Raw genomic sequence first — 26,838 nt, forward strand, 5'->3', positions numbered from 1 at the left:
CAAGATGAATCTTAGTTATTGAAACAGTGGTTGTTGCCTGGGTAATCTCAGAAAAGTTAAATTGTTTTTCAGTTTTGCTTATTTTTCTTCCTCTTCTCTTTCTATTTCTGATACAGGTCCTGATGTCTTTACATGAAATGTTTCCAGCAGTGCATGCAGCAGAAATGGCTGTCCAGAGAAACCCACGTTCCTGGGATGCCTGGCAGACTTTGGGACGTGCCCAGCTTGGATTAGGAGAGATAGCACTGGTAGGATAACAGAATTAATTGTGTGTGAGAAGGAAAGTACAGAAATGCCAAGGTTGCTGTGTATCCTTATGGTAACTTGAAGACAGACAAGGAGAAAGGTCATTATTATTTGTCTCCAGTGTTCCCTCTGCTTTTTTGTGTTTCACAAATGCTTCCTGTGTGGTTTTGTTGCTGGACTTGTGGAAGACCAGTCTAGCTCAAAGACTTTTGTGTCATGTACTTTATTTATGTGGTGGCTTTATGCAATAGAAGAATTATGCTGACATAACTGCACATACTACATTCTGTGTGTTGTACTGCTACAGTGCAGCTCACCATAATTTAAAGGTTAGGGTAATGTGAAGTTCAAGGATGAGCTGATTATTTGTGCTCAGTTTTTACACCTGCCTGCTGATAAAATTCTAGTGTCTTGTTCTTCTTGTGTCTTGCTTATGCAGCAAATAATGTGTCTTCATTCCTGCCTTCGTCTGGCTCCCTGACCTCAAATGTTGGCTGCAGGTGCTTCTTCATTTAGTAAGAGAGCAAAAAGCTCTGCAGTAGCTGAAGTGCATTTTTTTTTTCTGGGGTATAATAATTTTTTGCTAGTTTCTGTGAAAACACAACAGGTGAACTTTCAAATTCAGACACATTCCCAGAGGAATTAGAAAACAATTAGAAAAACATTGCGTCATGACCTCTTAGATGAAAAAAGATACTGGTTGTATTTTGAATAGAAGTGGCTGTGTGCTGTTTTGATATGAATAATTTTGTTGGTAATTTAGAGTGGTTTTTACAAAGTTACAATGTCTGAAAATTTTCAAGAATTGAAAAATGATGGGGTTTTTTTGATGTGGGTTAACCATTCATACAAAACAAATTTTTAAAATGTAGTAAGAAGCAGTGTTAAAAACCCCAAACCAACCAAAACAAATGCAAACTATGTGAATCACATAGAGTCACAGAACTGTTTGTCTTGGAGGGAGCCTTGAAGATCATCTAATTCCAACCTCATCCAGCCTGGCCTTGAATATTCCCCATCTCTGGGGAATATCCACAGCTTCATGGGGCAACCTGTTCCAGATTCTCAGCACTTTCACAGTACAGAATATCTTCCTAAATTTCCCCCATTTCAGTTTGTTCCTATAACTGCTTGTCACTACATTCCTTGATAAAGAGTCCCTCTCCAGCTCCCCTATATTCCTCCTTCAGATACCAGCAGCTTGCTGTGAGGTCTCCACACAACCTAACCTTCTCCGAGCTGAACAACTTGTTCAGCCCATCCTCAGTGAGGAGGTGCTCCAGTCCTGTTAGACAAAACCTAAGAAAAAACCTGTGTGCTACAGATGTGCAGTGTGCACCCTTTGTTGGTGCAGTACCAGAATATGAAATACCTCAAATAAATCCATGCATATCTGCATTTCAGCAGTGGTGACATTCCATGGTTTTTGTGGTGTAGAAGGTTAGGGTTGATGGTCTGGTCTGTCTGGATCTTTTCCTTTTAAGTGTATGAAACTGTCACTGTAAATTATGCCTGAGAATTTTAAATGCACTAATCTCAGGAAAATTAGAGTTTTATTTCTTTCAAGGACTGATGCTGTTTATTCTGTAAAAAATGGTACAGTTGCTGTAATATCAGTTATAAATAGTAATATACCTGTACTAGATATATCCAGCAGTTTGATTTATCAGATCCTGTAAGCTTTTTCTTTTCATGACAAGTCATGAAGCACCAGTGGGACTGGGTATCTGGAGTGCTGGGGACCTAGTGTTCATATTATTTTAATTTTGTCTTATTTTAGAGTAGCACTTCAGAGTTCTCTTATAGTGCACTGTTGAGCTTAATCAGAAAGGGATCTAATTTATCTATCTGAGACTATTCAGTGATGCAAAGCAAAGCATTTTAAGTGGAAACAATCAGAGATTTGCATCAAAGCACTTCATCTGAAACACTACTCTGGGTGCTCCTGTAATTGTTAAATTGACCTTACTGTGATCAAGAGGGAGGGAGAGGGGGCTATCACAGGTAGTTTGCCCTCTTAGTTTCTGATTGTCTCTGAGCAGGGAGCCTGTTGGTGTCTCCAGTGCTGTGGTACTGTGTGTTCATACTTCATTGCCTTCTGTCTGTAGGTTGAATTGCCTTCTGATAAATACGTTTTCACATACAGAGAAGTTGGGGAGTTCTTCTAAAATGCAAATGATGTTCACTATTTGTTTTTGAACCAAGCGATTTTTAAGGAATCTTAAGAGGCTAAGACTAATGGAGTTTTAAAATAAGAAGTTAATTCATACTTACTGAACTTCTGGAGTCCTCTAGACCAAGTGGTTTAAGTCATAATTATGCTTTTTCCATTAGTCTTTCATTGCCATGATTTTCTGGTTTTCCCTGTGTCATATTTTTTACAAAGAAAAGTTAATAAAGCATAAATATCAAGACTTTTTTAGAATTTTTTTTTTTTAGATTTGGGAATTACTATCCTTCTAAAGAATTGCTTCTTCTGGTTCCTTGTTTAGTTTCTTCCCCACCAACATCTGTCTTCATTACCCACATCCTGCCAAATGTTCTGTTGTGAATACTTTTATTGCTTCACAATGAATGATGCATTTTTTTTCCTTAGGAAAAAACCAATTGACTCTATTTTAATTTGAAGTTTCCCAGGTCTAAAATGCTGCTTCCAAACAAATCTGTATATTATGTGTAATAATAAAAAAAAATATTTGCTTGGATATAGTTTTTGTCAAACTTGTGACAGAAAGAATGAGATAAATTAGTCCCTTTTTATTTAGCTTTTATGAAAGTTGTTTACTCTTTTTGCCCCCCTGAATTTACTAAATAGGGTAATTCAACAGTATTACTTAAATGTGAGCAAGGAAAACTTTATTTCTGTAATGGCAGAAATTCCTTAAATTCTACAAATCAATGTGCAGAGCACACTTGAGTAAACATACAACATGAATGTAGTAACTGTAGAAATATAGCCAGGCTTGCAGTGTTTCTCTCATTTCATTGCAAATACTTGGTTTTACAAAGTAAATATTTACAAATATTTTATAAATATTGGTTTTACAAATTGAATTTCCTGTACTGCTGATAACATCTTAACTAGTTAACAATTTTGCATGAATAGCTTCATTACAACAGTTCCTCCTGTGAGCCCTGTGCTTTGATTAATCAAGAGGGAAAAAAAAAGCAATATTAAAAAGAAAACCAAACCTAATCACAAGAAAATCAAGGACTGAATGAAAGCCCTGAGTCTCCCATCATGCAGAAATTAATCAGTCCTGTGACATGGTCATGGGCAGCCAGCTCAGGTGGCCCTGCTTGAGCAGAGCTGGCCCAGGTGACCTCAGAAGGTCCTGGCCACCATCAGCCATCCTGAGGTTCTGTGACTTCAGCTTTAGCCCATTCTGGGTCTCTGGCAAACCTGGGGACTGAGGATCACAAAGTTGAGAGGGAAGATCTGTAAATATGCACCAGTTGTGCATAGGTTTTGTTTGATGTTTTGAAGGATGTGGTTTCCTGTATTCCTCCTAAGTAGTTAGTGCTTTAGCAGTCTTTTAATCGTGACACAACACTTTGTCAAAAGAATGATGTCTTGACAATATGAATCCTCAGATCAGTCCTTTCCTTTCATCTCTCTTGAAAGAAATAGTTTTTGGTCTTTTAGATAATGATGGGAGTTTTATACTCCCAAAGAGACAAATGTCGGTATTTTATTGGAATGCGGCTAATTAACATAACTAATCTGAATTTGAGATAATTTTTCAACATTTTACAAATGTTAGCATTTAGAAACATAGACTATTTTGGTAATAAAAAGGAAATTGGTGGTTGGCCTTCCACTGAAAAATAAAAGTATTTAGCAAGTTAATAAGAGAGAAAGTACCATGCTTTTTCATTTAAAGTAGGGTTCTGTTAAATTCTTTTCAACAGCTTTAAATAGTCCTACTGAGTTATTGAGGTAATAGTCAGTAATATAAGCTTCCCCAGGAAAGTCTTTTGTTAATCCTGCTTTCTCCATCTACTGCAGAGTAACCCCTTTTCTTTTTTAACCACTGTTGGAAATTGTAAATATATTTTGTGATAGTGATTGTTAAAGCACAAAAAGATCTTCTAGTCAAAGGTGATTTTCTGTTTTCCGTCAGGAGAGCTGAAGGGCAAACAAGTCTCCAAAAGTTTAAATGCCCTTTTCAGCTCCGCTTCTGCCAGGGGTACGCAGTTTCTGTAAGTGATTGTGGCTGATTTAGCTGGTGCCTACCTTTGTTTAGGACTTTCGAGTAATGCCTTTCCCAACACTGACACCTTGTAATTGAACGTTTTAGCTAAATCAGATGCACAGGGTAAGACAAACAGGGATGTTGAACAAAGTTCATTTCACCATTGTTTTAAAATGCCTGTAATAAATTTGGCAGTATAATTTGGTAATAAAGAGGTAAATGTGTTCCTGGATTTTCCTGATTTGTCAGGTGAAAATACTGGTTACACTTAAGCTTTGTTTTCTTAGGCTATGTCAGTTTCTAGGATGGGTTTGATTTTTGTGGTTGTTGTTTCCTTGGCTCTCCTGGATCATATCCTTGTGTCTGGTAGAGCACAGTGTAAAAGGTCTGTGTGGTGGAGGCAGCCTGAGGCAGTGACTTCACCAGAGCATCAGCAGCCTTGCAGGGGTGTGCACCGAGGGCAGAAGGGTGGTAAATGTGAGGAAATGACTTGGTGCAAAGTGACACCTGTGAAATCTATCACCAGAGCAAAAGAAAGTACAGGAGGGGGATAAGGAGGATGCAAACTTCTTCAAAAAGAGAAGAAGGAAGGTGTGGAAGTGAGGATATCTCACACACATCTACCAGATGGAAACAAAGATTCTTATGCATTTGGAATTTTACCAAATCCCAGTAAGCATAAGTCAAAAATAGTCTTTCACATCTGGAAAATTGCTATATTTCAAGTACTTTCTCCAGAACATGAGAGTTCCAGATACTTTGAATAAAATGGTTTTGGAAATGTAAGAAGTGCAAAATATTGTGTTCACCTCATATTTTAAGACACCAGAATTACTTTTGATGAAATTTTCAGGGAGAATTTCTTTATTGAAAAGCAGAAATAATCTGAACAGAAAGTTATACAGAAAAGTTGAATATGACAGTTTAAAGTAAAAAAAAAAATTTAAAAATCTGCCATTCAGATTATACCATAGAAACTATTAAACTAATTAAACTAGAGTGAAAATACCTGAAAGGATGGGACTTTTTTTCTTGTTTGAAGGAGAGAAATGTCATGAGGAGTCTTTAACTATACTAAAATGTCTTATTTCCCTATTTTCTACATTACTGTGATAAATGCTTCTGTAAAAATTAGTTATTTATGTTCATGGTGAGTAGTACAAAAGTAAGACTCAAATTCCAGTAATATATTGTCATAGAATCACAGAAAGCTTTTGTTTGGAAGGGACCTGTAAGTCCAACTCCTTGCAATCAGCCAAGATACCTTCAGGTAGATCAGGTTGCTCAGATCCCTCTCCAGCCTGGCCTTAAATGTTTCCAGGGATGAGGCATTAACCATCTCTCTGGGCAACCTCTTCCTAAATACCATCCCAATCCATATCATCAGTAAATCACTGCAAACAGTATCTTCTTTACATCTAGCCTGAATCTTCCCTTTTTCAGTTTAAAGTCATCATCCCCTGTTCTATCACTGCATGTCCTTGTAAAAATCCTTCTCCAGGTCTTTTGTGGGTCCTTACAGGTACTGGGAGGCTGCAGTAAGGTGTCACTGAACCCTTCTTTCCCCAGGCTCAGCAGCCCAAATGCTCCCAAAGTGTCCTCACAGGAGTTGTGCTCCAGCCCCCTGATTCTCTTTGTTGCCTCCTCTGTGCTGGCTCCAGCAGGTCCCTGTGGTTCCTGTGCTGGGACCCCAGCTCTGGATGCAGGGCTCCAGGTGGGTCTCAGCAGAGCAGAGCAGAGGGGCAGAATCCCCTCCCTGCCCTGCTGCCCACGGGGCTCTGGGTGCAGCCCAGGACACGTTTGGCTCTCTGTGCTGGGAGTGCCATGGCTGGGCCATGTGCAGCTTTTCATTCATCAGCACCCCCAAGGACTATGCTGAGTGCTGTAAAAACACACAAACAAAAAAAAAAAAATCCATATTAAAGATCATTCAACACAGAAAAAGATTACTTACTTCACGGATAGACATCCTTTGAAACAGGTCAGAAAGTGTCTGCCTAGTGTAACATAAAGTTCTGCCACATGCTTTGGTGGCAGAGGCAACCTGTTAAAATTCTGGCTTTTCTGGGGGTTTATATATAGTGACAGTTAGTAAGTCCGTGTGTTTTAAAAAAGTGCAATCTGATCAGAATTGCCCTTCACACTTGAAGGGTGTGCAAAGCAGCAGAAGAGACTCTGCTCAAGGGACAAATGGAAGATTTTTTGCTACAGAATACTATTTAGTGAGACAAAAATGTAAGATACTTCAAAAGTACAGATTTTTGAAATACGGTAATTCCACAGGGAAGAATGTACTGCAGAAGGTTTTACGTTGCACTTCCTTACAGAAGCAAAAGCAGATACATGACTGTACTAATAAAAAATCCTATAGTCCTTATATGCAGGGTCTCTAAAATCACAGCTCCTCTTTAAAATGAGGCTAGAAATATTGATTTTATGTAGTGTCAGTGTGTTTTCCTACAATGCAACAGGAAATTTGAGAAGGAGATTTACATCTCCATTAGGGGAAGAATTAAAAATACCACTGTTATTTTCTTTTTTCATAATAGAAATTACTTGCTTAGGGCACTATTCCAGTGGCAACATAAAATTTCAAATGGATGACAAGTGTATATTTTTCAGTTTTACATCGCTGCTTTAAAATAATCCCTCTGATCTTTTGCATCATTTAAAACTTACTTTAATATTTTGTTATTTCTTTGTAAAAATATCAAGCACAAAAACTCTTTTCTAATAGATTTACTTAGATGATCTTTTTATGCTGTATTGTATGAATCATCAAAGCAGCTTTGACACTTACCAAATGTTATTTATTGTGCATGAACATAACTATATAGACAGGTTTTAATTGGCTTTCATGGAAAGCTTAAAAGCAGATGGTCTTTGTTTATATTTTGTTTTCAACAGAAATACAAAAATAAGCATTTAGTGTTTACTTGTTTTTCATGTGTCCCTGAAAATGAAAAGCTAGCAAAGTTGAATAAAATGACACTGTTTTACAAGAACTAAACTTCAGTTCTTCTTCTCTTTAAAGTTCAGCATGCTCCTGCACATCAGAGCTGGCTGTGGACCAACAATCAAGCTTTTTTTTTCTCTCTGGAAATTGAAAGGCTGCCTCTTACAACAGCAGTAATACTGATAGTATCTTAAATCTGATTTTGTATCTCTTTCTTCTGAGTTCGCATCGTATGGAGTCCATATATTCATCTGTGCCATCAGAAGCATGAGCCATTAGTTTCTGTCAGTGCAGAAGAAAAGTTGTGATTTTCCAAATTATTTGGCATGCTTTAAGTGTTTATAAACTACAACAGAATAAGTAAACTCTGATTCACCATATGTCTTTAAGGTTTTAATATTCACGTTGCCAGAACTCTTCCCAAATACCATCCCAATCCATATCATCACAGTTTTCCCATCTTACAGGGAGGCTTTTGTGCATGTCAGAAAAGAGTTTTGTCAGTAAGGTGACCCATTTTCATAACTGACTGTACAGTCATAAATGTGAAATACACTCATGCTTTTGTGTACATGTACCTAAGTTTGAGGAGGTAGGTTCAGCCTTGACCACTGTTAAGATAACTAAAAGACAATACAGTTGTAATTCTTGGTGTAGCTTTTTTCTGGTATTGTAGCAACATCTTATTTTTGATGGTCACATTTCTTTGTTTTTAAATTCACAGCCTCTCTGTTGAGGATTTGTATTTGTGAATATTTTCCCAGCTGAATTGAAAGAAAGGAGAAGCCTCACTAAGTGCACTTACTTCTACTAGTATTATGTTGTTTATAAGATTATAATCTATAGATTATAGAAGTTCTTTCTTAGAGCAGCTCTCGAAGTTTGGAGTTCATTTGGCTCCTTCTGTGCATTTATTTATGTGTTTTTATAACCATATGCCTATTACAGAAACTCTTTGCCATGTGGCTAGTATTAGTGTGTTGTTGAGTCTGTATGTGAAACAACTGCATTCTAATTTAAAGGCAGCAATACCAGTGATGCTTCAAATTCCAGTCATCCCTTTTCTGTATTTCTTTAAACCATTTCTGTCTGCTTTTGCCTTATGTACATCTGACGATGAGAGAAAAGTGGAATAGGAAACCATCCTATTCCACTTTTCCATTACCTTTTTAGTAACAGCATTGTTTTTCATATATGAACTCTCTATTTGTGCCCTTGTTGCCAGGTTCCTAGTTTATTAATGCATTTTTGTAATTTCAGACACAATTGTTTGGGGGTCAGTCTGCTATTGAACCAAGATAAGGGAGGATTCCTCCAAAAAAGACAGGAGTAAAATGGCTTTTGGCTTTGCTCAAATGATATATGTAATCTTTTTTGTTGTTGTCAATTTTTATGAAAAAGGAAGGCTTTAAAATGTCGCATCCTTGTTTCTTCCTTCTTCTGCTTATAGGCAATCCGAAGTTTCCAGGTATCCTTACACATCTTTCCAATGAACCCTGAAGTATGGAAGGAAGACCTTTCCTGGGCAAGAAAACTACAGGAGCAGCAGAAGGCCACAAAGACTGAGTCAGTGCAAGCCCTGGCAAAAGAGCTTGTACAAGAGTCAATCGCAGACTATGACTTCGAAAGTGATGAAATTGTGGCAGTCGGTGCTGCCATTGCAGAGAAGGAGAAGGCTCTTTCAGCAGCTAAAACGATGGTGATTGTGTCTGCTTCAGGCACAGTAGAGACTGTTACTGAGCAGGACAATTGTTCTGCAACTCCTGATGAAACCCTTTTCATCAGGGCCCGGTAGGGCAACCTCATGAGTTGTCATACCCATAATTTTAAGAACTGCTGTTATTTATTGTATTTTGCTTGCTTTGTTTTTGTTCTTTTTTTATTAAATGGTAGGATAGCCTACAAAAGTTAAAGAACTGAAGCTATTTTTCTTTCCTTAATTAAAAACAACAATGACCTGAGTTGTTGTTCCATCTGTACTTGTGAAAAAGAAACCCAAGAGTTGATTCTAAAAATTCTAAATTCTTATGAACAAATGTAATGTTTAAATGCTTAACTGCATTCTAACAGCTGCTTCATCTTTGTGTATTTCATAATTTTACAAGTTAATGTGTACATTTTCCCAGTAATTAGGAAAGTTTTATTTAAACTGTAAAAGTGCTGTGGTTTATCCCTAGCTGGCAACTCAGCCCCACTCAGCTGACTGCCTCCTGGTGGAATGGGGGGGGAGAATTGGAAGAGTAAAAGTGAAAGAACTTGTGGGCTTAGGTGGAGACAGCCTAATAGGGAAAGCAAAAGCTGCACGTGCAAGCAAAGCAAAACAAGGGATTCACCCACCAGTTCCCATGGGCAGGCAGGCATTCAGGTATCCCCAGGAAAGCAAGGCTACATCACGTGTGACTCGGAAAGACCCTCGGAATGCTCTCCCTTCCCCTACCTCCTTCTTTCCCCAGTTCTGTGTGTTGTGCTGTGAGATTGAATATCCCTATTGTCAGCTGGGGTCAGCTGTTCTGGCTTGTCTCCTCCCAGCTTCTTGTGCACCCCCAGTCTTCTCACTGGTGGGGTGGGATGAGGAGCAGCAAAAGATCTTGACCCTGTGCAAGCACTGCTCAGCAGTAATAAAAACAACTGTGTGTTAACAATATTTGCTGGCATAAATCAAACCTAGCCCCCTACTTGCAACTCTGAAGAAAATTAACTCTATCCCAGCCAAAACCAGCACAAAAAGAAAAAGGGATGTTTAAAAATTATTTTAATCACTATTAATTAACATTCTTTTCTTCCAGTAAAAGTGTGAACTCTTTTCTGTTCTTGACAGTCTTTGTTTTCATTAAGATTATTTGTTCAATGAGAAAGTTTCCTATGAAGCAGGGATGGATTATTATTTTATTGAAACCTTTATGTTGCTTTCCTCGGTGTGTGGGTTAAACACTTCTGATTAGATGAAAGGAAATGCTTTACCAACCAAAGCCCTGAATGCTTAGTTACAACTAAATGTTTCACCAGAAGAAAGAAAAGGAGAAAGTTACTGTTTGTGACTGAAACTGGCCTTTTCTTATCTTGTGTGCTGTGCTACAGACATCACCAAAAGTAGAATGGTGGGAGTAGGAAATATGACTGAATTGTATTGTATTTGGGGCTTTTTTTCCTAGTGAGGCTAATCTGATAAAAGGAGTCAATTTGCTTTTCCTAATTCTTATGACCTGCCATTGAAAGTATGCTCTTAGGGGAAAGAATGAGTTTTGTAGGACAGTGCTGCTGGAGTCTTCCTTTTTATCCCTTTTGGATTTTGGATGCAGTGGTGGGCAATGAGGCATACCCTAGGAAATTTTTTTAATGTTGATTTTTTTTCAGGGGAAGGTGGCAATTGGCTCCTCACACAGGAAATCCAAAGAAGTGAAATCAGGCTGTTTCTTTGATGTGCTCTGTGCTGAGACTGTTCTCATTTCATTGTCTTGGAGATGTCGTAGAGATGATCACATCCTAACAGTATTGGAAAAAATGGTCAGCTGAGGAATTCCTGAAGAATTCAGTTTGGGAACATGTAATTTTTTACTTGATTTTGATAAAATTTTGTATGATAATAGATACTTTTGTAGACAAGTGAAACTTCTGAAATCAGTCATCTGCACTTTTCAAGTCCATTTTCTAATTTCAAAATAACACATTTTAAAAGAAAATTATGTTGCTTGAGAAGTATAGTGTTTTTGCAGTGGAAAATGCATTGCAGAAAAATCAAATCATACTTTCTGTTTATCTGGTATCAGAGTATCTTTGTTTAAGAGGATACGTACAGTTTTTTAAAAAGACTTAATTGCCCTGTTGTACTAAGTTTTCATTAAGTTTTGCAAGAGTCCCCCAAAACGTTTTTTGTATTTGTGAATTTTTAGATCTGTGCTTGCATGAGCACACATTCACACACAATCACACCTTTTACTATCTTCTGAGTATTGAAAATAATTAGAACTACAGTGGCATAAATATATTAGGAATGTAAAACATCATCATGCTACATTTTTATTTCTTCATTAGCTTCAGAATTATTTTAAATGCTTACTGGATAGGCACTTGATCAAGATATGGTTTGATAGTTTAAATTATTGGAGTTGAAGGATTTCTTAATCTTTCTTCTATCAACTTAATACAATCTAGAAAGAGTTAGCATGAGAGGGATTTGGACAGATTTCTTCAAAGAAGAGATCTTCTCTGGCTGGAAAAGGAGATGTGTGAGATGCTCTAGGGTACGTTTTCATTTTGAAGGAGCTTGGCCGTATCCACCTCATCTTTTCTTTCTTCGCGCTTTGTACTTGCGTCAGCGTTCTGTCTTTACTCATACAGGAAAGACTGCTGCCCTTCTCTCAGAGGCCTGTGTTATCACAGAATCTGTTTCCACTGAAATGATTCACAAAGTTCCTATTGACTTCAGCACTGCAGGGCCAGACTGCTGAAGGGGTGTAGATCTGCACCGTCAGGCTGCGCCGGGCTCAAGGGGTAGTGGTTTCCATCTCATATACTAAATGTATTTTCCTTCTGATTAGCTTGGTTATGAATTCTAGGTATTGTCAGAACTGTAGTGTTTTGTAGAGCAGTTAAGTTCCTGGGGCACTCTTTTCAAACTGGAGAAAAGTTCAAATATAGATGATTTCAACACTGGTTTTGTACAGCGTGCCATGTTTTGCATGTATGTAATTTTCTGGATCGGTTTGCGGTTTGAATAAAATCCTGGCTGTTGCTGCTTAGTGATGCCTGTTTGTTCTTTGGGTTATAACAAAAATAAGTGTTATTTCCCATTCTTGAATGTTCCTCATTTAATAATTGGCTTTTGTCTCTGGTGAACATGTTAATTTGTTTTAGTAAAAAAGAAAAGAAGACATCTTGGGAAAAAATATTTAACAAAAAGTGATGCTCAGAGCTTTTAAACCCTTCAGGGATATCCACATGAGATGGAGCAAAAGGAGATGTTATCCAAAACAGGATATTAGTGAAACACAGTCCTTCTTTGATATTATATTATATTAAAAAAAATTATTGTCTGTCATCATTAGTGGCAGTGACTGCAGCAGCTTTCATGTGTTTGCCTTCCATATGAATCACATACTAAAATGCTCAACTGTTGCTTTCAAGAAGAAAGCTCAAGAACAACACTGGGTTAGATGTATTCATTTTGTTTGATTTTAAAAACTACAGTAAAACATTCAGATATAATTTTCCCTTTGAGTCCCTTTCTATACAGTGGAAAGAAATACACAGCCTCACACGGCCACTCATTTTCCTTGTGTTAGATAAGGATCAGAATGAGTTGAATCAGCCTCCCAAGGTGCCTAATTATTTCCCTTGACTACAGAGGAAGCTCAAGGTGACTGACTGGCATAACCTAAAATGCTGAAACCAGGCCTGTGACTTCCACTCTCTTAGACAGAGATAAATACCTTTAAAAACCTTAAACGTACTGAGAGACAAAGAAATCCTTTCTGACAATACTAGAGGGTAAAAAAGGAATAAGGATCAGGTAACTCAACAGTGACTCCTACTTGATAATACAGTAAGATAGTGGGTTTTAAAAGTAGTCATGGAGAGGGATAAAAACCAAATCGAGCAGTTTGCTCTGGGTTTAGAGATCAAGATCAGAGAGCTCTGGAAACTTGCTTGCACACACAAGGTAAGTTCCCTCTCAATCCTAAAACCAATGGAAAGGAGGCAAAATACTAGCATTGAGATGCTATCTTTAATTTTTTGAGTTCACAGAATAGCTATAAAACTATGACTGTAGTTAGGACTGGGGCACAGGAAAGCAGAAGCATGGGGGCTTGGTTTGTTTGCAGACTGCAGGAGCTATGTGTTTGCTGTCAGTCACTGTCATGTTAACATGGTGTTCCCAGATGTGCTGGAGTCCCTGGGCTGTCCTGTCTCCAGAAGGGCTGGTTCTGGAGCAGGAGGGGCTGATGGGCATGGGTGACTGCTTTCAGGGCTGATTGCCTAAGAGCCACAAGGCTAGGAGCTGTAGGGGTTGTAAAGGATAAATAATCAAAAGGAGTGATTAGATGTGGGGATTGAGCTGCCTTTGGTTTCATAAAGCAGGAGATTCACTGAGTTTCTAGGTCTGTAAAGCTGGCAGGCCTAGAGGAGGGCCTAGAGTGCAAAGGCCTGGTGGTATTTGGTAGCTCTAATATTAAATCTGCCTTAAGTGGACCAGGTTTGCTGTTGTGTCTGGCAGCAAAAATAAAACCTCAAAAGCTTTCTGACTTAGGATGTTGGCTGTGCCATTTGAAGACAGCAGATTACACTGATCCTGTTAGTGCATTGGCACTGGGCCTGTAGCGCCAGTTCGGGTCAGGCAGCCCGGGTGTTCCCAACAGCAGGAATGTGTGAGCCTGATTTAAAACAGCCCAAGCCCTTTGACAGTACATCCTACACCCTTAACTGTTCATAAGGATAACTTACCATGGATCAGAGATTCAAACTAATCACAGATCTTCACAGAAACCACTGTCTGGTACAGATACTGGCTCTCATCTTGCCTGTGGTGGGTGGATCCTACAAGCCCTGCTACAGGACAGGGGCTTAAATTGAGTTTGGGCTGGGGTTTGGGGTGTGGTTGCAGGGCTGGAGGTCTAGCAGTGTCCCTGTGAAGGGTTAAGGGTTTGGGGTGTGGTTGCAGGGCTGGAGGTCTAGCCGTGTCCCTGTGAAGGGTTCAGCAAAGCGGAGATCTGGGATGTGTGGGCAGGACACTGCTGGAAGTGAGGGAGGGGCACTGCCAGTCACAGGACTAGCAGGGTGGACAGAGTTTGAGAGATACAAGTTTGCTATGACAAGTTGTTGAATCAGTACATTTTCTGTGAACACAGAGGAGTGGGGAATGTGGATGGAGTTCTGATCCACAGAAATGCTGTTCTGAGGGGATATGGACCTCTGGGGTTTGGGAACATAAGGGAAATATTGATGTGTGAGAAAGGAAACACTTTTGTATATATGGAAACTACTCCTAATACCTAGCAAGAAAATAACCTTTTAACGTCCATGTGGCAAATTAGACTCTTCAAACTTGTAGCCTTATTTTAGACTTCTTAAGCTCAGGGAGGCTGAGGAATGTATCCAGTAATGTGTCTGTGGTCAGCACTGGAGGAAGGTGCTAAGCCTGAGTGGGACCGTGGGGCAGATGAATGAGATGTCACTACTGTCACCCTATAAAAAGGCACACTTGCCCAGTTCTCCTGCACAACTGCTCCTGAACGCTCATCTGTGTTGGCAACTAGGCAACAGAGGTGCTCTGATTTTGCTTTTGTGCACTGCCACGGGGCTGTGGCAGGCAATTCCAGTGCTGCTCAGAAGACTTAGTGGGGCTGTTTGGGAATCATGGAGCTAATTTCTGAGGGAGTTCATGCTGACAATGAGTCTTGTCCACTACTGATACACTGTGAACCCTGGGGGCAGGCGGACCTCAGGCCTATCCCATTTGCTAAGGGAAGCTACTTAAGATGGTCTATTCTTGCTTAAAATTCTTTCACACCACATGTAGTTCTCATTAGTAATGATGACAAGGAGTAATAAAGGCATATTAATGAAATAATTTTAAAAATAGCGAGGCCTTGCTTATTTAAATACTTACACACTGTAGATATTCAACTCTGTCACTGCATAAAGTACCAATAATATTGTTGTGCTGCCGTGGGCCAGCTGCAAGGGTGTGGCAGCATATTGGTAAATGTGGCGTTACCTGCCAGTGGCAGTCCCACCTTCCTGCTCTGCCAGGTGCTATTTCCTGCTTTAGGAAGTATGGTGAGTCTGTGCTATTTGTTGGTCACTAGTAAGCAACAGACCACAGTGAGGTGGTTTAATTGCAAGGAATTCAGGCAGATCTTTTATCTGTAGATCTGTATCAAATCTGTAGCTGCAGTAGGAGCTTGGGCAATATTGTTCTCCAGCTTAACTGGTGTAAAGTGGCTGCTGCTGCTGCAAATATTTGTGTAGAAATTTAACTTCAGTTTCTATATGTATGAAGCCAAACAAGCTCAACTCCTCCCCTGTCAAAGGAAAATGTCTTTGTTCAAAAAAAGATATTTTGTGGCTCTATGTCAGTGCTCTTGGGGATAGTTTTGAAGACAGCTGCTGCTTGCTGATGGTGATCATGCTGTGGTGTTTTGGAAACTTGCAGGACAAAGTATGTTTTGGCAGTAGCTGAGTGCAAAGCATTCCAAGATGGGAGGCTTGTTAAGGCAAGGAGTTGGCACTGAATGGCACTCATGTAGACATCTGAGATCAAGCAGAACATTTCCATTTAATTGTGATCCCCAAAGTTGCTTTGGTCGGTACAACTACTTAAACATATCAACATAAGGCTCAAGATTTTCATTACAATGTAGCATTCACATCTAAAACACTTTAAGCAACATAACATGCTTTGTATTTGACAAAACATCCCCCAAATTCTGTACAGAATTATTTTGATACACAGTATTTCTGGAACAAGATCTAACCCTTACAACATAAAACACAAAACTCCTTTTTGTCAGTGGTTAACAGCTGGTTTTGGTGATGTGTTTGTCATCAAAACTCTAGCAACAAATGCTTTTCAAGGTGTTTAAGACTGCGATATAGGTCTATATAATCTATATTTTAAATGAAGATTCTGCTTCCATGGTTTCATACACTTATTTGATGGAGTATCAGATTACACAGTCATAAAATTCTATTTACTATTTAAAGTAAAATGATAAATGTTATGAAAAAATACCTTTATTACATCAGTGATGCTTTAACTAAAGTGAATATTAAGACTATTAACCAGGAGTTGAAAGTTTCAGGCCCTGATATTGAAAGCACTTCTATATGTCCTTAACTTTACATGTAAGGAGTATCCCTGGCAGCAGAGGGACCACTCTGATGGGCAATGTTAAGTGTGTGCCTAAGGTGTGCAGACTGTGGGCCAAAGTACTCAGACAGGCACGTGTGTGTTACACGGAAAAACATTCTCAGAGCATAAATAAAATCGGATTTTTTTTTTAGTATATACATATACTGAAAACTAATATTCTTAACTGGAAGGATGTGTTTTCTTTTTCTCTCTTAGAAAGGCATATATTCCCATTTCACTCAGAAAGTGCTTATGTATTCTCAGCTCAAGAATTATCTCATCAGCTGTGAATCTAGCATGAACAACAAATCTAAGCTAAGAATGCCTTATCAGCAGGAAATACTGAGGGAAGAGAAGGCTGGCAATCATTTCTATATACCTTGTATTCATAACAAACCTTCTCATAGAGAAGAATACACTTTTAAATATTTTCAATCCTGATATATATACAATGATAAAAATTCACATTTTCATGCTTTAGTGAGACACTTTAAAATCCTACTGCAGGCAGCTCTCAAAGTAGCTGTGTCCAGTAACTAGCAGCTGCCTCAGATTCAGCTCTAGTACCAGAAGCTCAAACTCTTGATAGCTGAGCAGCCACGGGAAAGGAGCAATAACAATTCTACCAGACTTGGAAAGGGAAAGAAAAAAAGCAAAAAAAGCAAGTGATGGGGTCTTTCTATTTCCACAGGCACAGTAGCTCCCCTGTGTCCTACAAGACAAGGCAGTTCATGTTTCCAGTCCCATCAGACCTGCTTTGTACCATTTCCAATGCAGGGCCCAAGTGCAATGTCTGTTCCACACAGTCCTCAGTAGTCTAAAGGAAACGTACCCATCACACAGCAAGACAAAAATAGCCCTTTGAGGCACAGCTGAACCCCTCCTCCCACGAATAGGCAGAACACCTATCTATTGCACCAGTTTTTCCAATGAACCAGGAAGTATCCCCAGGGTTGATGCCTGTCACAGCTATCTATATGCACTTTTCTGACAAATTCAATGTCTCTGTGGGGAAGGTGACCTGCAGAGGGCCACTCTTGGGCGCAGAGCTGGCCCCGCCACCAGAGCTGGCTTCGCTCACCAGGCAGACGCTCTCGGAGTCGTGTCCCTGTGAGGAGTCCGAGGTGTCGGAGCTGCGCAGCGTCCGTACGGACGTAGTGTCGGACTGCGCCGAGCTGGCGCTGGGGCCCGGCAGCAGCGCGCGGCCCCCGGCGCCGCTCTCGCTCAGCTCCGGGGGGTACAGCAGCGTCTGCGAGGTGCTGCTGATCTCCCTCAGCTCGCGGGAGATGAACGAGGGCGACTGGCTGGACACGGCCGACGAGGTCCTGCGCCCGTCCACGCAGTTGAAGTTGCCCCCCGAGTGCTGCCTCCGAGCCCCCCCGATGCGGCAGAAGAGGCATTTGATCTTCTCGATGGCTTTGCTGAGCACAGTCTTGCGGAGGAGGATGTAGATCCACGGGTCCAAAATGGGGTTCACCGAGGCAATGCGGATAGCCTGCAGGTCAGGGTTTTGCCTGACATCTTCCACCGACTGCGGCCGGTACAGCTGGTTCACGAAGACACGGACCTACCCAAGGAGAAGGGGGGAAAGGAAGACAAAATTATATAATTGCATCAGGATAGAAAAGCTTACACTTCAAAGCAGAGATCTAGATTTGCAGGTGTAACCTACAACAGAAGAGCAGGCTGGCACAGTTAGGCACCTCAGATTGGCAACCATGAATTCATCTATGGAAATAGCAAAATAAAACCAGATGAAAATTGTAACATGGTCGTTACATGTAGAAAAAGACTGGCTTTTTTTCTCTCCTTCACCTCATATTTAATCCTTGAACCTCCAAATTTTGGCTGGCGTCTTTAAAATTTCCCAGGAACAAAGACATAGACCTGTATCCTGCTTCCTTGGTATACCTCAAATCTCATGCAACCTGCAAAGAGGTAAGTGACTGGGGAGACCTGACCAGTTCCTCTAACAATAATCATTTAGAAATGAACTGAAACACACATGATAATCCAAGTACACCAGACTCTGTAGGCAAGTCCTGAGCTGTCGATTCCCAAGTTTAGAAATGTATTTTCCTGGCACCTGTCCTTACTGGAACTGTTTATATAACCACAAGTGTTTGCTTGCTGCAGCATGGTTTAGAAAAATAGAAATGTAAAAAAGGAAAAGGAGGAAAAAACCCCCAAAAAGACAACTCCCCCAGCTAGGAGATTTTTAACTGGCCAAGATAATGAGATTATTTCAGCACTGGACTAGAGTACACTTTTCTCCTGTACAGCCAGCATTTTGGTTTTACTTACAAAAATACTGATGAAATGGTCAAGAGTTTAAGAGTTTAAGTTGAAGTTGATGTGTGAAGTGACTATTTAATTAGCAATTCTAGTTTATCATGCACAAATTTTAAAACTGAAGGGCCCTGTTTTCTACATAGAAATGTATTCTTCAGCTTACTCTGTTAGTTTTTCTTCAGCTGTCTCTCTCCTTGTTAAGAAGCCACTTTAAAAAATGCTGCTGTAAGGTACAGTCCACAATGGCATCACAGGAATTTGTTGTGTTGACTAGTCTCAAATAGCTGTTCTCCATTTTAGCAAGACCTAAGCAGTGTCCAGTTAGAGAAAGGCTTAGGAAAGGCACTGGAAAGTTAATAATGGAAGATTCTCTTTACTTCAGGCTCCTTCAGGTTAGTCAAAATAGATCCCTTAATTATATATTTATCTGATACAGTAAAAATCTAGTAGCAAAATTATGAGGTTTTTAGAATCTTATCCTTGTCTCCTGAAATGAATCAAGGCCTGCCTAGTGATGAGGTTACAGTCATGGAGGCAAGCAAGAATTTAAATAAATGAGCCAAATTAGCTCAGCTCTCACAAGTCCTCCATGTGAAGCCATCCAAGTCTGATGGAAAATTTCTCAATTCTTGAGAAATTTTCTTGCAGGAGGGCAATGTGGTGGCATTCAGCCTTGCCAGTATTCAGAGATGGGATAGTCTCCAAAGCTATCAATGGTATGCTTAGAATAACGCAGAGTTCCTCTGTGGAAGCCCTGCACCTACAGTCTCTCTCAAACAGACTGTCAAAGTGATGATTGAGTATATTTCCTTTCTCAGTACTTTTCCCTAGGTTTATGGGTAACCTACTGAACTCAAGATATGGGAAAATATTGAATTTATAAAGCAATATAGTGATACCAGTTTTATCCACAGTTACTTTTATAATGATTTATCACGCTGCAGATGTCTTTCTGACTACTAATTTCTTTTTCTTATTGATCTGTTAGGCCAAACATGCCCTTCAGGTGCTTCAAAGGGTATTCCTATGCATGATTAACCTATTTTTATGGCTTTTGAAAAAAAATTGTTAAAAAACTCTCCTCCTTCTTTTAATATTTGACTTTGTTTTAAACTATTTCAGACAATATAAATTATATTCAGAAAAAAATTGTACTTTTCATTATTAATTTTAATTATAATTTTATTTATAAGATCTTAATTTTATTATGTTATTTAAGACTTTGACTGTTTGTTCTGTAAGCAGCTTTCCCTATTTATGCTGTGAATAAAGGATTATTAAATAAATTACTGACAAATAAGTTGTTGCTCCCAGGCAACACCGCTAGATGGCGCGGCTGCCCCGCGGCGGGTGCGGGTCTTTGTATAACATTTGTGTACATGTATAAAATGTGAATATATGTATGAGGTGCGCGTGTACACATGTTTAATATGTATGTGCTTATGTGTGTAAAGTGTAGACACGTATAATGTGTATGTGTATATGTGCAGTATGTATGTGTGTATGTGTATAAAGTGTAGATATGTATAATGTACGTGTCCATAGGTACAATATGTGTGTGTATATATATATATAATGTGCAGAGATGTATAATGTATACGTGAGTATATGCCTAATGTGTATAGCAAATCCACTCACACCACACAAAAACCAGAAGGCACACTTTGAAGACAGCTAAAGAAATACAAAGTTCAATTCAACCTGGAGACCTAGCTTACATTTTTTTTTCTTAAACTCAGAGCTATAGTTACACATCAGTGATTTAATAGTCGGATTGTTCTTTTGATAAGCAGCACGTGAAATTGAGGTGCCTATTCCACCTCTTTCTGCTACCTGGCAGACTATATCGAAAGACGAAAATGTCTCCCAGTGTTCACTCTGGCTGAAAAGGATTATTGCTAATGGTACAGGACACCTTTTTTATGCTATTTCTGCTAGTTGTATTTCCTTTTGACAGCTAAGCAGCATGTGGAGGTTAACGATTCACAGAGTGGACCTAGTCAGTGAAAACTCTGATTGTACAAAACTGTTTCTACTTCCCAGAAGAGTTCCATAGAAAATGGATTCCCCAGAATGTCATATGCATTTATCAGTTAAGACCTATTGTTTTCTTACATTAGTCACAATAGAGTAAAAATTTATCTGTGTAGGAACGTCTTATCCTTCTTTACTTACTGGTGAAACAACATTTAGTAATGGATCACTTAAAATTACAGCAAGAGATGTACCCTCTTTTGGCTACAAGTCCTCGGCTGCAGGAGGCAGCACAATAAAAGATATTGCCTGTCATCTTCTAAGCAAGTGCCAAGTAAGTGGAATGCGATGCTAATTAAATTATCTAATCTGATGCTTGGATTTGTGCAATTTGAAATCCTAATTAAAAAAGGAAGCAAACTAGAACAATTCAGATCTCGAAAAAATAGGGTTTGTATATTAAGTTTGCAGCTGTAGAATTCAGACAATATATCTTAAGAGTAATAGCAGTTTATTTGCAATTAAGAACTACACAGCTCGAAGGTATCTCAAGTTTATGCTCCAGACAGGCACTTGTAGGATCAGAGTCCTTGTGCTGTTTGTGCTTTTCCGTTTTACTAACTACAGATGCAAGTCATGATTCCTAATCCTATGAAGCATTATAAAGTGACTTTTATAGTTACAGTCACACTTGTAATTGTTTCCACAGCTTCCACCTGCCCTCAGAATCTCCCCACATGCTGATATGATAAATTAAAAAAACATATGATAGTAAGCAGGAACAAGTTTTGCAGCTCCACAAGCCAATAACCTTTGCCCTTCAAGATCTTACTGTCTGCTTGGTGGCTACTCTGCTGCCAAAAAATCACGCCTGACACCTTGCAGTTGGTCACGGACAGTCCCTGATACTCAAAAGTTGAAACCAGCCAAGCCAAGCCAATTAGATCAATTAAACATCAAGTTAGAAAATCCTAATCATTTAATGTAATCAACAAGATGTACACCCTGAAATATTATGTTTTATTCTTCATATCACAATAACTCAACAACAATGTTCAGTGGTCAGAATGAGAAGAAGATCACACTTAAAAATTTTAAGAGTATTTGACAGACTGCTGGAATGAATTCCAGACTTTGAGTAGTGTGTGCCTATTTACTCTTGAAACAGCCTGGTGTTTTCAGAAAGGCCAGATAAAACTTTCTGCTCTCTTCTTGACAAAATCCCTCATAATATAGCTTATTCCCTACATTTTACACTATGCAATTCTAACTTCTAAAAAGCTCAAAATATTTTAAGAGATGACATAAGCCGTGTGGAGTCAAGACACGAGTCAGCACGTAAGTTACGTGTTTTTCTTACTTGATTTTTAAACTATTGTCAGATTCATGTCTTTCACATCCCCTTCTGCACACTGAGAACACACCAGTTTATATAAAGTTTCCCTCACAAATCTATTTTTCATTCATCTTTTTTTCCTCGATATATTTATTCAGCCTTCTCTCAAGTTCATTCAGCATTTTGCATAGCCCCCTATAATTTTGTTACAGCACTTGTTACTTTAAACTTTTGCAGGTTTTATGAATAATCACTAAAACTCTAAATTACCCTACATGGAAATCATATGCTGAAGCATCTCATTATTAAAATCTGCTGTTATCTCTGACTCAGTTATTTCAGGGCTGTTTAATACTTCAGGTCTTGAAATTTTTTTCTATCAAACCATAACAAGTGACTCCTGTTGGATTGACCCTATCTCCTATCTTACTATCTTAGAAAGTGTTTGTTCTAAAATGTTAAAAGTTTATGTGTCTCTTTCAGAAGTTGCTTTTCTTTGGCTTACTTGATGGTTTATTGAGCTGAAATCATCAGTGCAAAGTCAGCTCATCAAAAGAAAAACTTAAGTCACAAAGCACCCTCTGAGCCTGCTTTGTGTATCTGAATCATGCTGGCATCACTTTTATGGTTCTTGATGACTGCCAGGCTGACCTGAGGACTCCTTAAAACTCCTCCGAGTCATGAAAATGTAAGTCCATTAGTACGTATTAGTCTATATTAGTAATCTACCTACCTCGCCTAGTGGCTCTTTCTAGGGATTTATACTATAAGGGTGTCACTTTTCTGAGTTTCCCCATTCTTAACCTCAGTGTCCATGCGTCCAGAGGGCTTAACACAGCAGCATACCTGGCAGTTCACCATGGCACAAAGCAGCACAAGTGGCTGTGGCTTATTCCCACAGAGGGAGACAAAAGACTTAAAAAAGGTACTTAACAATGAGGAAATTTAACAACACTGGACACTGTGATGATGTGTATATATGTGGTTATTTGGGTTTGTTTTTTTTAGAAAAAACTTCCTTTTATTTTTAGTCATTCATCTAAATGAAATGAGTTTCTTACGTCATTTTAGATAGAGAAAATACATACTGCTTTACCAGGTAAAAGCTAACTTATGTGAACATTCCCAAGGTAACACTGCCTCTGTATGAAGTGAAATCAAGGTCTGGGAGAGCTATACAACTTTATCACCTGCACCTTCACATACTTCTGCTATATACAAGTTTTTCACTAGCTAGCGTTTAAATAATAAACCTTTTGCCCTACCCAGGTTCATTAATTTTAACTCTCAACAATCCAGTTCACTCTCTGGTAAACCCTCCCTCTTGATTCCTGCCCCCCCCCCTCCTTTTTTTTTCTAAAGTATTACTTAAAAGACCGCCTAGGTGCAAATGAATATAAACTATTTCATTTTGCATTTCACATTCAGACTTCTCAGCACTTCTCTTGCTGCTTTGCTACAGGATAAGGCTTAGCTTGTTTTCTGAAGCTGCTTAAGTATGACAATGTATTTAATTCAGAGAACTCAATCTCTGTATTTACCAAGCACCTCTTTTAAAAATGCAATATTGTTCTCTTGTGAAGTAGCTGTTTTGATGCTAGATTAATCAAATTAAGTACTGTTTCTCTGCAGTACTGTCGAGGTTTTGGCCACCTGATACATCCTGGTGCCGCGAGTCAGCTTAGTCCCGCCGTTCTGGAGCTGGACTGCAGGGCAGCCTGGCACAGTTCCTCTGCCTAAGGCATGTGCTCCTCCCGGGGACACCCTGTGTGCAGCTCAGGCAGCACCTCTCAACCTCCTCTGCATGTCAGGCAAGGAACACACGGCACCACGCTCGGTCACACCTAGCCACTCACAAGTGACAACGCCGAAGGAGAGGAGATGGCCTCTGGCAACGGCCGGGACCCTGGTGCTGCAGCACAGCACACTGCACTGGCTCCTGTTTGTCAGCAATGTGGCAGCTCGACCAACCCTTGTCATCACAGCTCCTCTGAGCAGGGGGACAGACTCGCTGACACCGAGTCCTGTTCACATGCCCTTCTCCAAACTTCCTCACAGTGATATTCACTGTTTTGCATCTCCAGCTGGCCAGATCTATTTGACATAAATGGCACCCCCTCTCTATGACAGAGTTATCACCCTACTGACAAGAAACCTCCTTTAAAAAGTCCTTCTAAAAACACCTTCTGTCTGACAGCCACTGCTTTAGTCCCTACACAGTGTTTTGTAAGATGGCAAATAAGGCAAGCCAACTATTTGTTTAATGTCTCTGAGCCAGAGTAGGATAGGATTTTTTAGAAGCTTTATGATGGCTATTGGCAAGTAAGAACTCTGCCTATAGCTGGTGGATTTGAGTTTTTTGTCTTTCCTGAAGATAAGGTGGAAGAATAGAAAAAAGTGGATCCTGCGTATTTAATTTAATAACACTAATTGTATCAGTCTTTTCAGAAAATGAGCACACAGTTAGTTGTAATGTAGTCTGACATTTCAGTGTGATCTCAAGGCTTATGGGGCCCAGATTCCTCCAACACTCATTTCAGTGAGCAGCACACCGACAGGTGGTTCCACTGAGTTCACTCCTCCCACTGTGCGGGGAACTCCTGAAAGGATGCCTGTGGGATCTACCCCAGAGATGGGGCAGGAATCCCCGAGGAGTGGAAGTTTAGCTTAGGTTTTGGTTGTGAAAAGCTCTGTATGTTGCTAGTGCCAAGTGAACACAACTCTGTCCTCCTTCTACACATCAGGGACTCTTGCACCCTAGAGCAACAGCATGCACATTTTAAAAACACACTGAACAGCCAGGCCAGCCCCAAGCCTCACTTATCACAAATTAATTTTGCAGGTGAACTTTAAAGTGTCATTAGCACTCAGGATTTTACTATGTGGATTCCAGTTAAACAGTGAAATGATTATTGAGATTTTTGGCACTCTATTTTAATCAAGTAAAAGGTAAAGGACTCCAGGTCTTGGGATAAGCAGGTTTCTTTTTGTGTAAATGTAAATCTACTCAACTTTCTCATACCACACATGTATGCTAGCAGCCATTGAGTTTTTGTAACAATTTGTGACACCAACTGCAGGTGCCACAAATAAGCACCTAATCCAACAGGAATCTGTTTGACAAACAGACTAGGAGAAGAAAATATTCTGAAGTAAGGGTGATGGAACAGAAGAAGGGTTGCATGATGTTACTCACCACCAGAGGAATGGAGCAGATGACCACGACCAGGGAAGTGGCAATGAGCAGAATAACCATCTGGATTTCTGCTCCAGCCATCCGACGGAAGCTCCGGCGCCTGCGAAAGTCAGATAAACGGCTGGAGGTGGTGTCTGTCCCCAAGGACGTGCGTCGCATGAACTGGCGGTGCATGCGAATGAGGGCCACGCACACCAGGATGTTGCAGATCACAGTCACCAGGATCAGGAAGGAGCTGAAGCCCGCGTACATGTAGGAATATGCTGCATGGGTGGACACGTTTGTTCGCCAGTCTATGAAACACCAAGTGCAAGGGTACTGCAAAGTAGATCTGCCGAGCCCCATGCTGGGCAGGGCGCAGAACAGCACGTTGGAAGCATAGATGGCAAAGAGTGTGAGCCCTGCCAGCTTCTTGTCTACGTAATGGTTGTAGAAATAGGCATGGTTGATGGCCAGGTACCTCTCTATAGACATGGCACAGATAATGCTGAGGCCAGAGAGACCAAAGAAGAGGAGGATGAAGGAGCTGTACTCACACAGTGCCTCTCCTCCTGGCCATCGGTTCTGCAGGTAAGTGGCAATTGTGACCGGACTCACCAGGCAAGTCCCCAAGAGATCTGTGACCGCCAGTCCGCAGACCAGCGTGTAGAAAGTGGTCTCCTTCTGCTCCTTCCTGGACTTGCAGAGCACCACGATGGCTATGAGGTTGCCCACCACGCCGAAGATGAACATGACAGTGGGGATAGTGGGGGGCTTCCCGCCTTCGGCCCCGCTGGCGGTCCCGTTGGCCGAGCCGTTCGTAGGTGACATGGTGGTGGTGGGGTCGAAAGACATGATGCCCACGCTGCAGCTGGCGAGCTGAGAGACGGCAAGATCGGGTCCGAAAAGGAGAAGCCGAGAAAGGCACGGGAGAGGGTTGTATAGTGGGAAAGCAAAAATTCAAATGCGCGAGAAGTTATTAAAAAAAAAAAAAAAAAAAAAAAAAAAAAGAAAAAGTGGTTTGTTTCAGGTAAAGAAAGAAAGAAAAAAAAAGGTCCTAAAATGAGTCCGAACCGGGGTGCCGTCCGTCAACCACCGACCGCAGCCGAGGGAGCCGGGGCTGCCTCTTCCTGCCGCAGCGCTCCGCGCCCAGCCCGGAGGGGGATCGGGGCGGCCCGAGCCGAGCCGAGCCGAGCCGAGCGGAGCCGCCTCACCGCCTCTCGCTCGCACCGACGCCGGGGAGGGCTCAGCGCGGCGCTGGGGCGGCGGCTCCAGGTGCCCTCGGGGCGGCGAGAGAAGGTGCCGGAGCTCGGTAAGCGCGGCTCATCCCCTGGTGCGCCGGCGGTGCGCTGCGCTGCGCTGCGCGGAGCGGTGCGGGCCGTGCGGGGCGCGGGCACCGTCTCAGTCCCCGCGGCGCTCCCGCCGAGTTTCGCCGCGGAGGGCGGGGGCGGCCCGGGCCGCTCCGCCGCCGCTCCCCGCCCTCTCGCCCCATTGGCCGCGCCGGGCAGGGCAGGGCAGGGCAGGTTGCGCGGGGCGGGCGGGGGCCGGGCCGGGCCGGGGGCGGCGAGGGCACCTGTGCGAGCGGGCGGCCCGTGTGCCCCGCGGTGCCAGCGCGGGCTGCTCCGCCCAAAGGGCCGCTCCCGGACGGCGTTTGCCGCCGAGCGGGGCTGCCGCTTGCCCGGCCCGCCGCGCTCTAGCGTAGGAGCCGGGGAGGGTCCCGCTGTCCGTGTGCCGGCCCCAGCCCGTGTCACCCCGGGCTGCCCGGCCGCGCAGCACAGAGAGGGGCGCGGTGCGACAGTGAGACACCGCACA

At 41.2% G+C, this 26,838-nt stretch overlaps 2 protein-coding genes across 3 annotated transcripts in view; one reads left to right on the plus strand and one right to left on the minus strand.

Moving 5' to 3' along the window:
• Positions 1-12,137, plus strand: part of TTC33 (tetratricopeptide repeat domain 33) — a 44,338-nt gene extending 32,201 nt beyond the window's left edge. For both annotated transcript variants that reach the window (XM_059492567.1, XM_059492569.1), the window contains exons 4-5: positions 117-248; positions 8,849-12,137. In XM_059492567.1, the coding sequence (XP_059348550.1) occupies positions 117-248; positions 8,849-9,193 (477 nt within the window). In that variant the 3' untranslated portion in view covers positions 9,194-12,137. The remainder of the gene's footprint in view (positions 1-116; positions 249-8,848) is intronic.
• A 3,517-nt stretch (positions 12,138-15,654) lies between these two features.
• PTGER4 (prostaglandin E receptor 4) lies at positions 15,655-25,935 on the minus strand. The gene is made up of 2 exons (XM_059493178.1): positions 25,048-25,935; positions 15,655-17,816 (listed from the first exon to the last, which is right to left on the minus strand). The coding sequence occupies exons 1-2, from the start codon at positions 25,879-25,881 to the stop codon at positions 17,223-17,225; spliced, it is 1,428 nt and encodes a 475-aa protein (XP_059349161.1). The 5' UTR covers positions 25,882-25,935; the 3' UTR covers positions 15,655-17,222.
• Between the last annotated feature and the right edge of the window lie 903 nt (positions 25,936-26,838).

The sequence above is a fragment of the Ammospiza nelsoni genome, chromosome Z (assembly GCF_027579445.1).
Source record: "Ammospiza nelsoni isolate bAmmNel1 chromosome Z, bAmmNel1.pri, whole genome shotgun sequence".
Taxonomy (NCBI): Eukaryota; Metazoa; Chordata; class Aves; order Passeriformes; family Passerellidae; genus Ammospiza; species Ammospiza nelsoni.

What these genes read in the sequence shown, in the direction of transcription:
- PTGER4 (XM_059493178.1), bottom strand. Translation starts at nt 25,881, where the DNA reads ATGTCTTTCGACCCCACCACCACCATGTCACCTACGAACGGCTCGGCC. An exon ending in TCTGCTCCATTCCTCTGGTG is followed by an intron (nt 17,817 to 25,047) that starts GTGAGTAACATC and finishes CTCCTTGGGTAG; the next exon opens with GTCCGTGTCTTCGTGAACCA.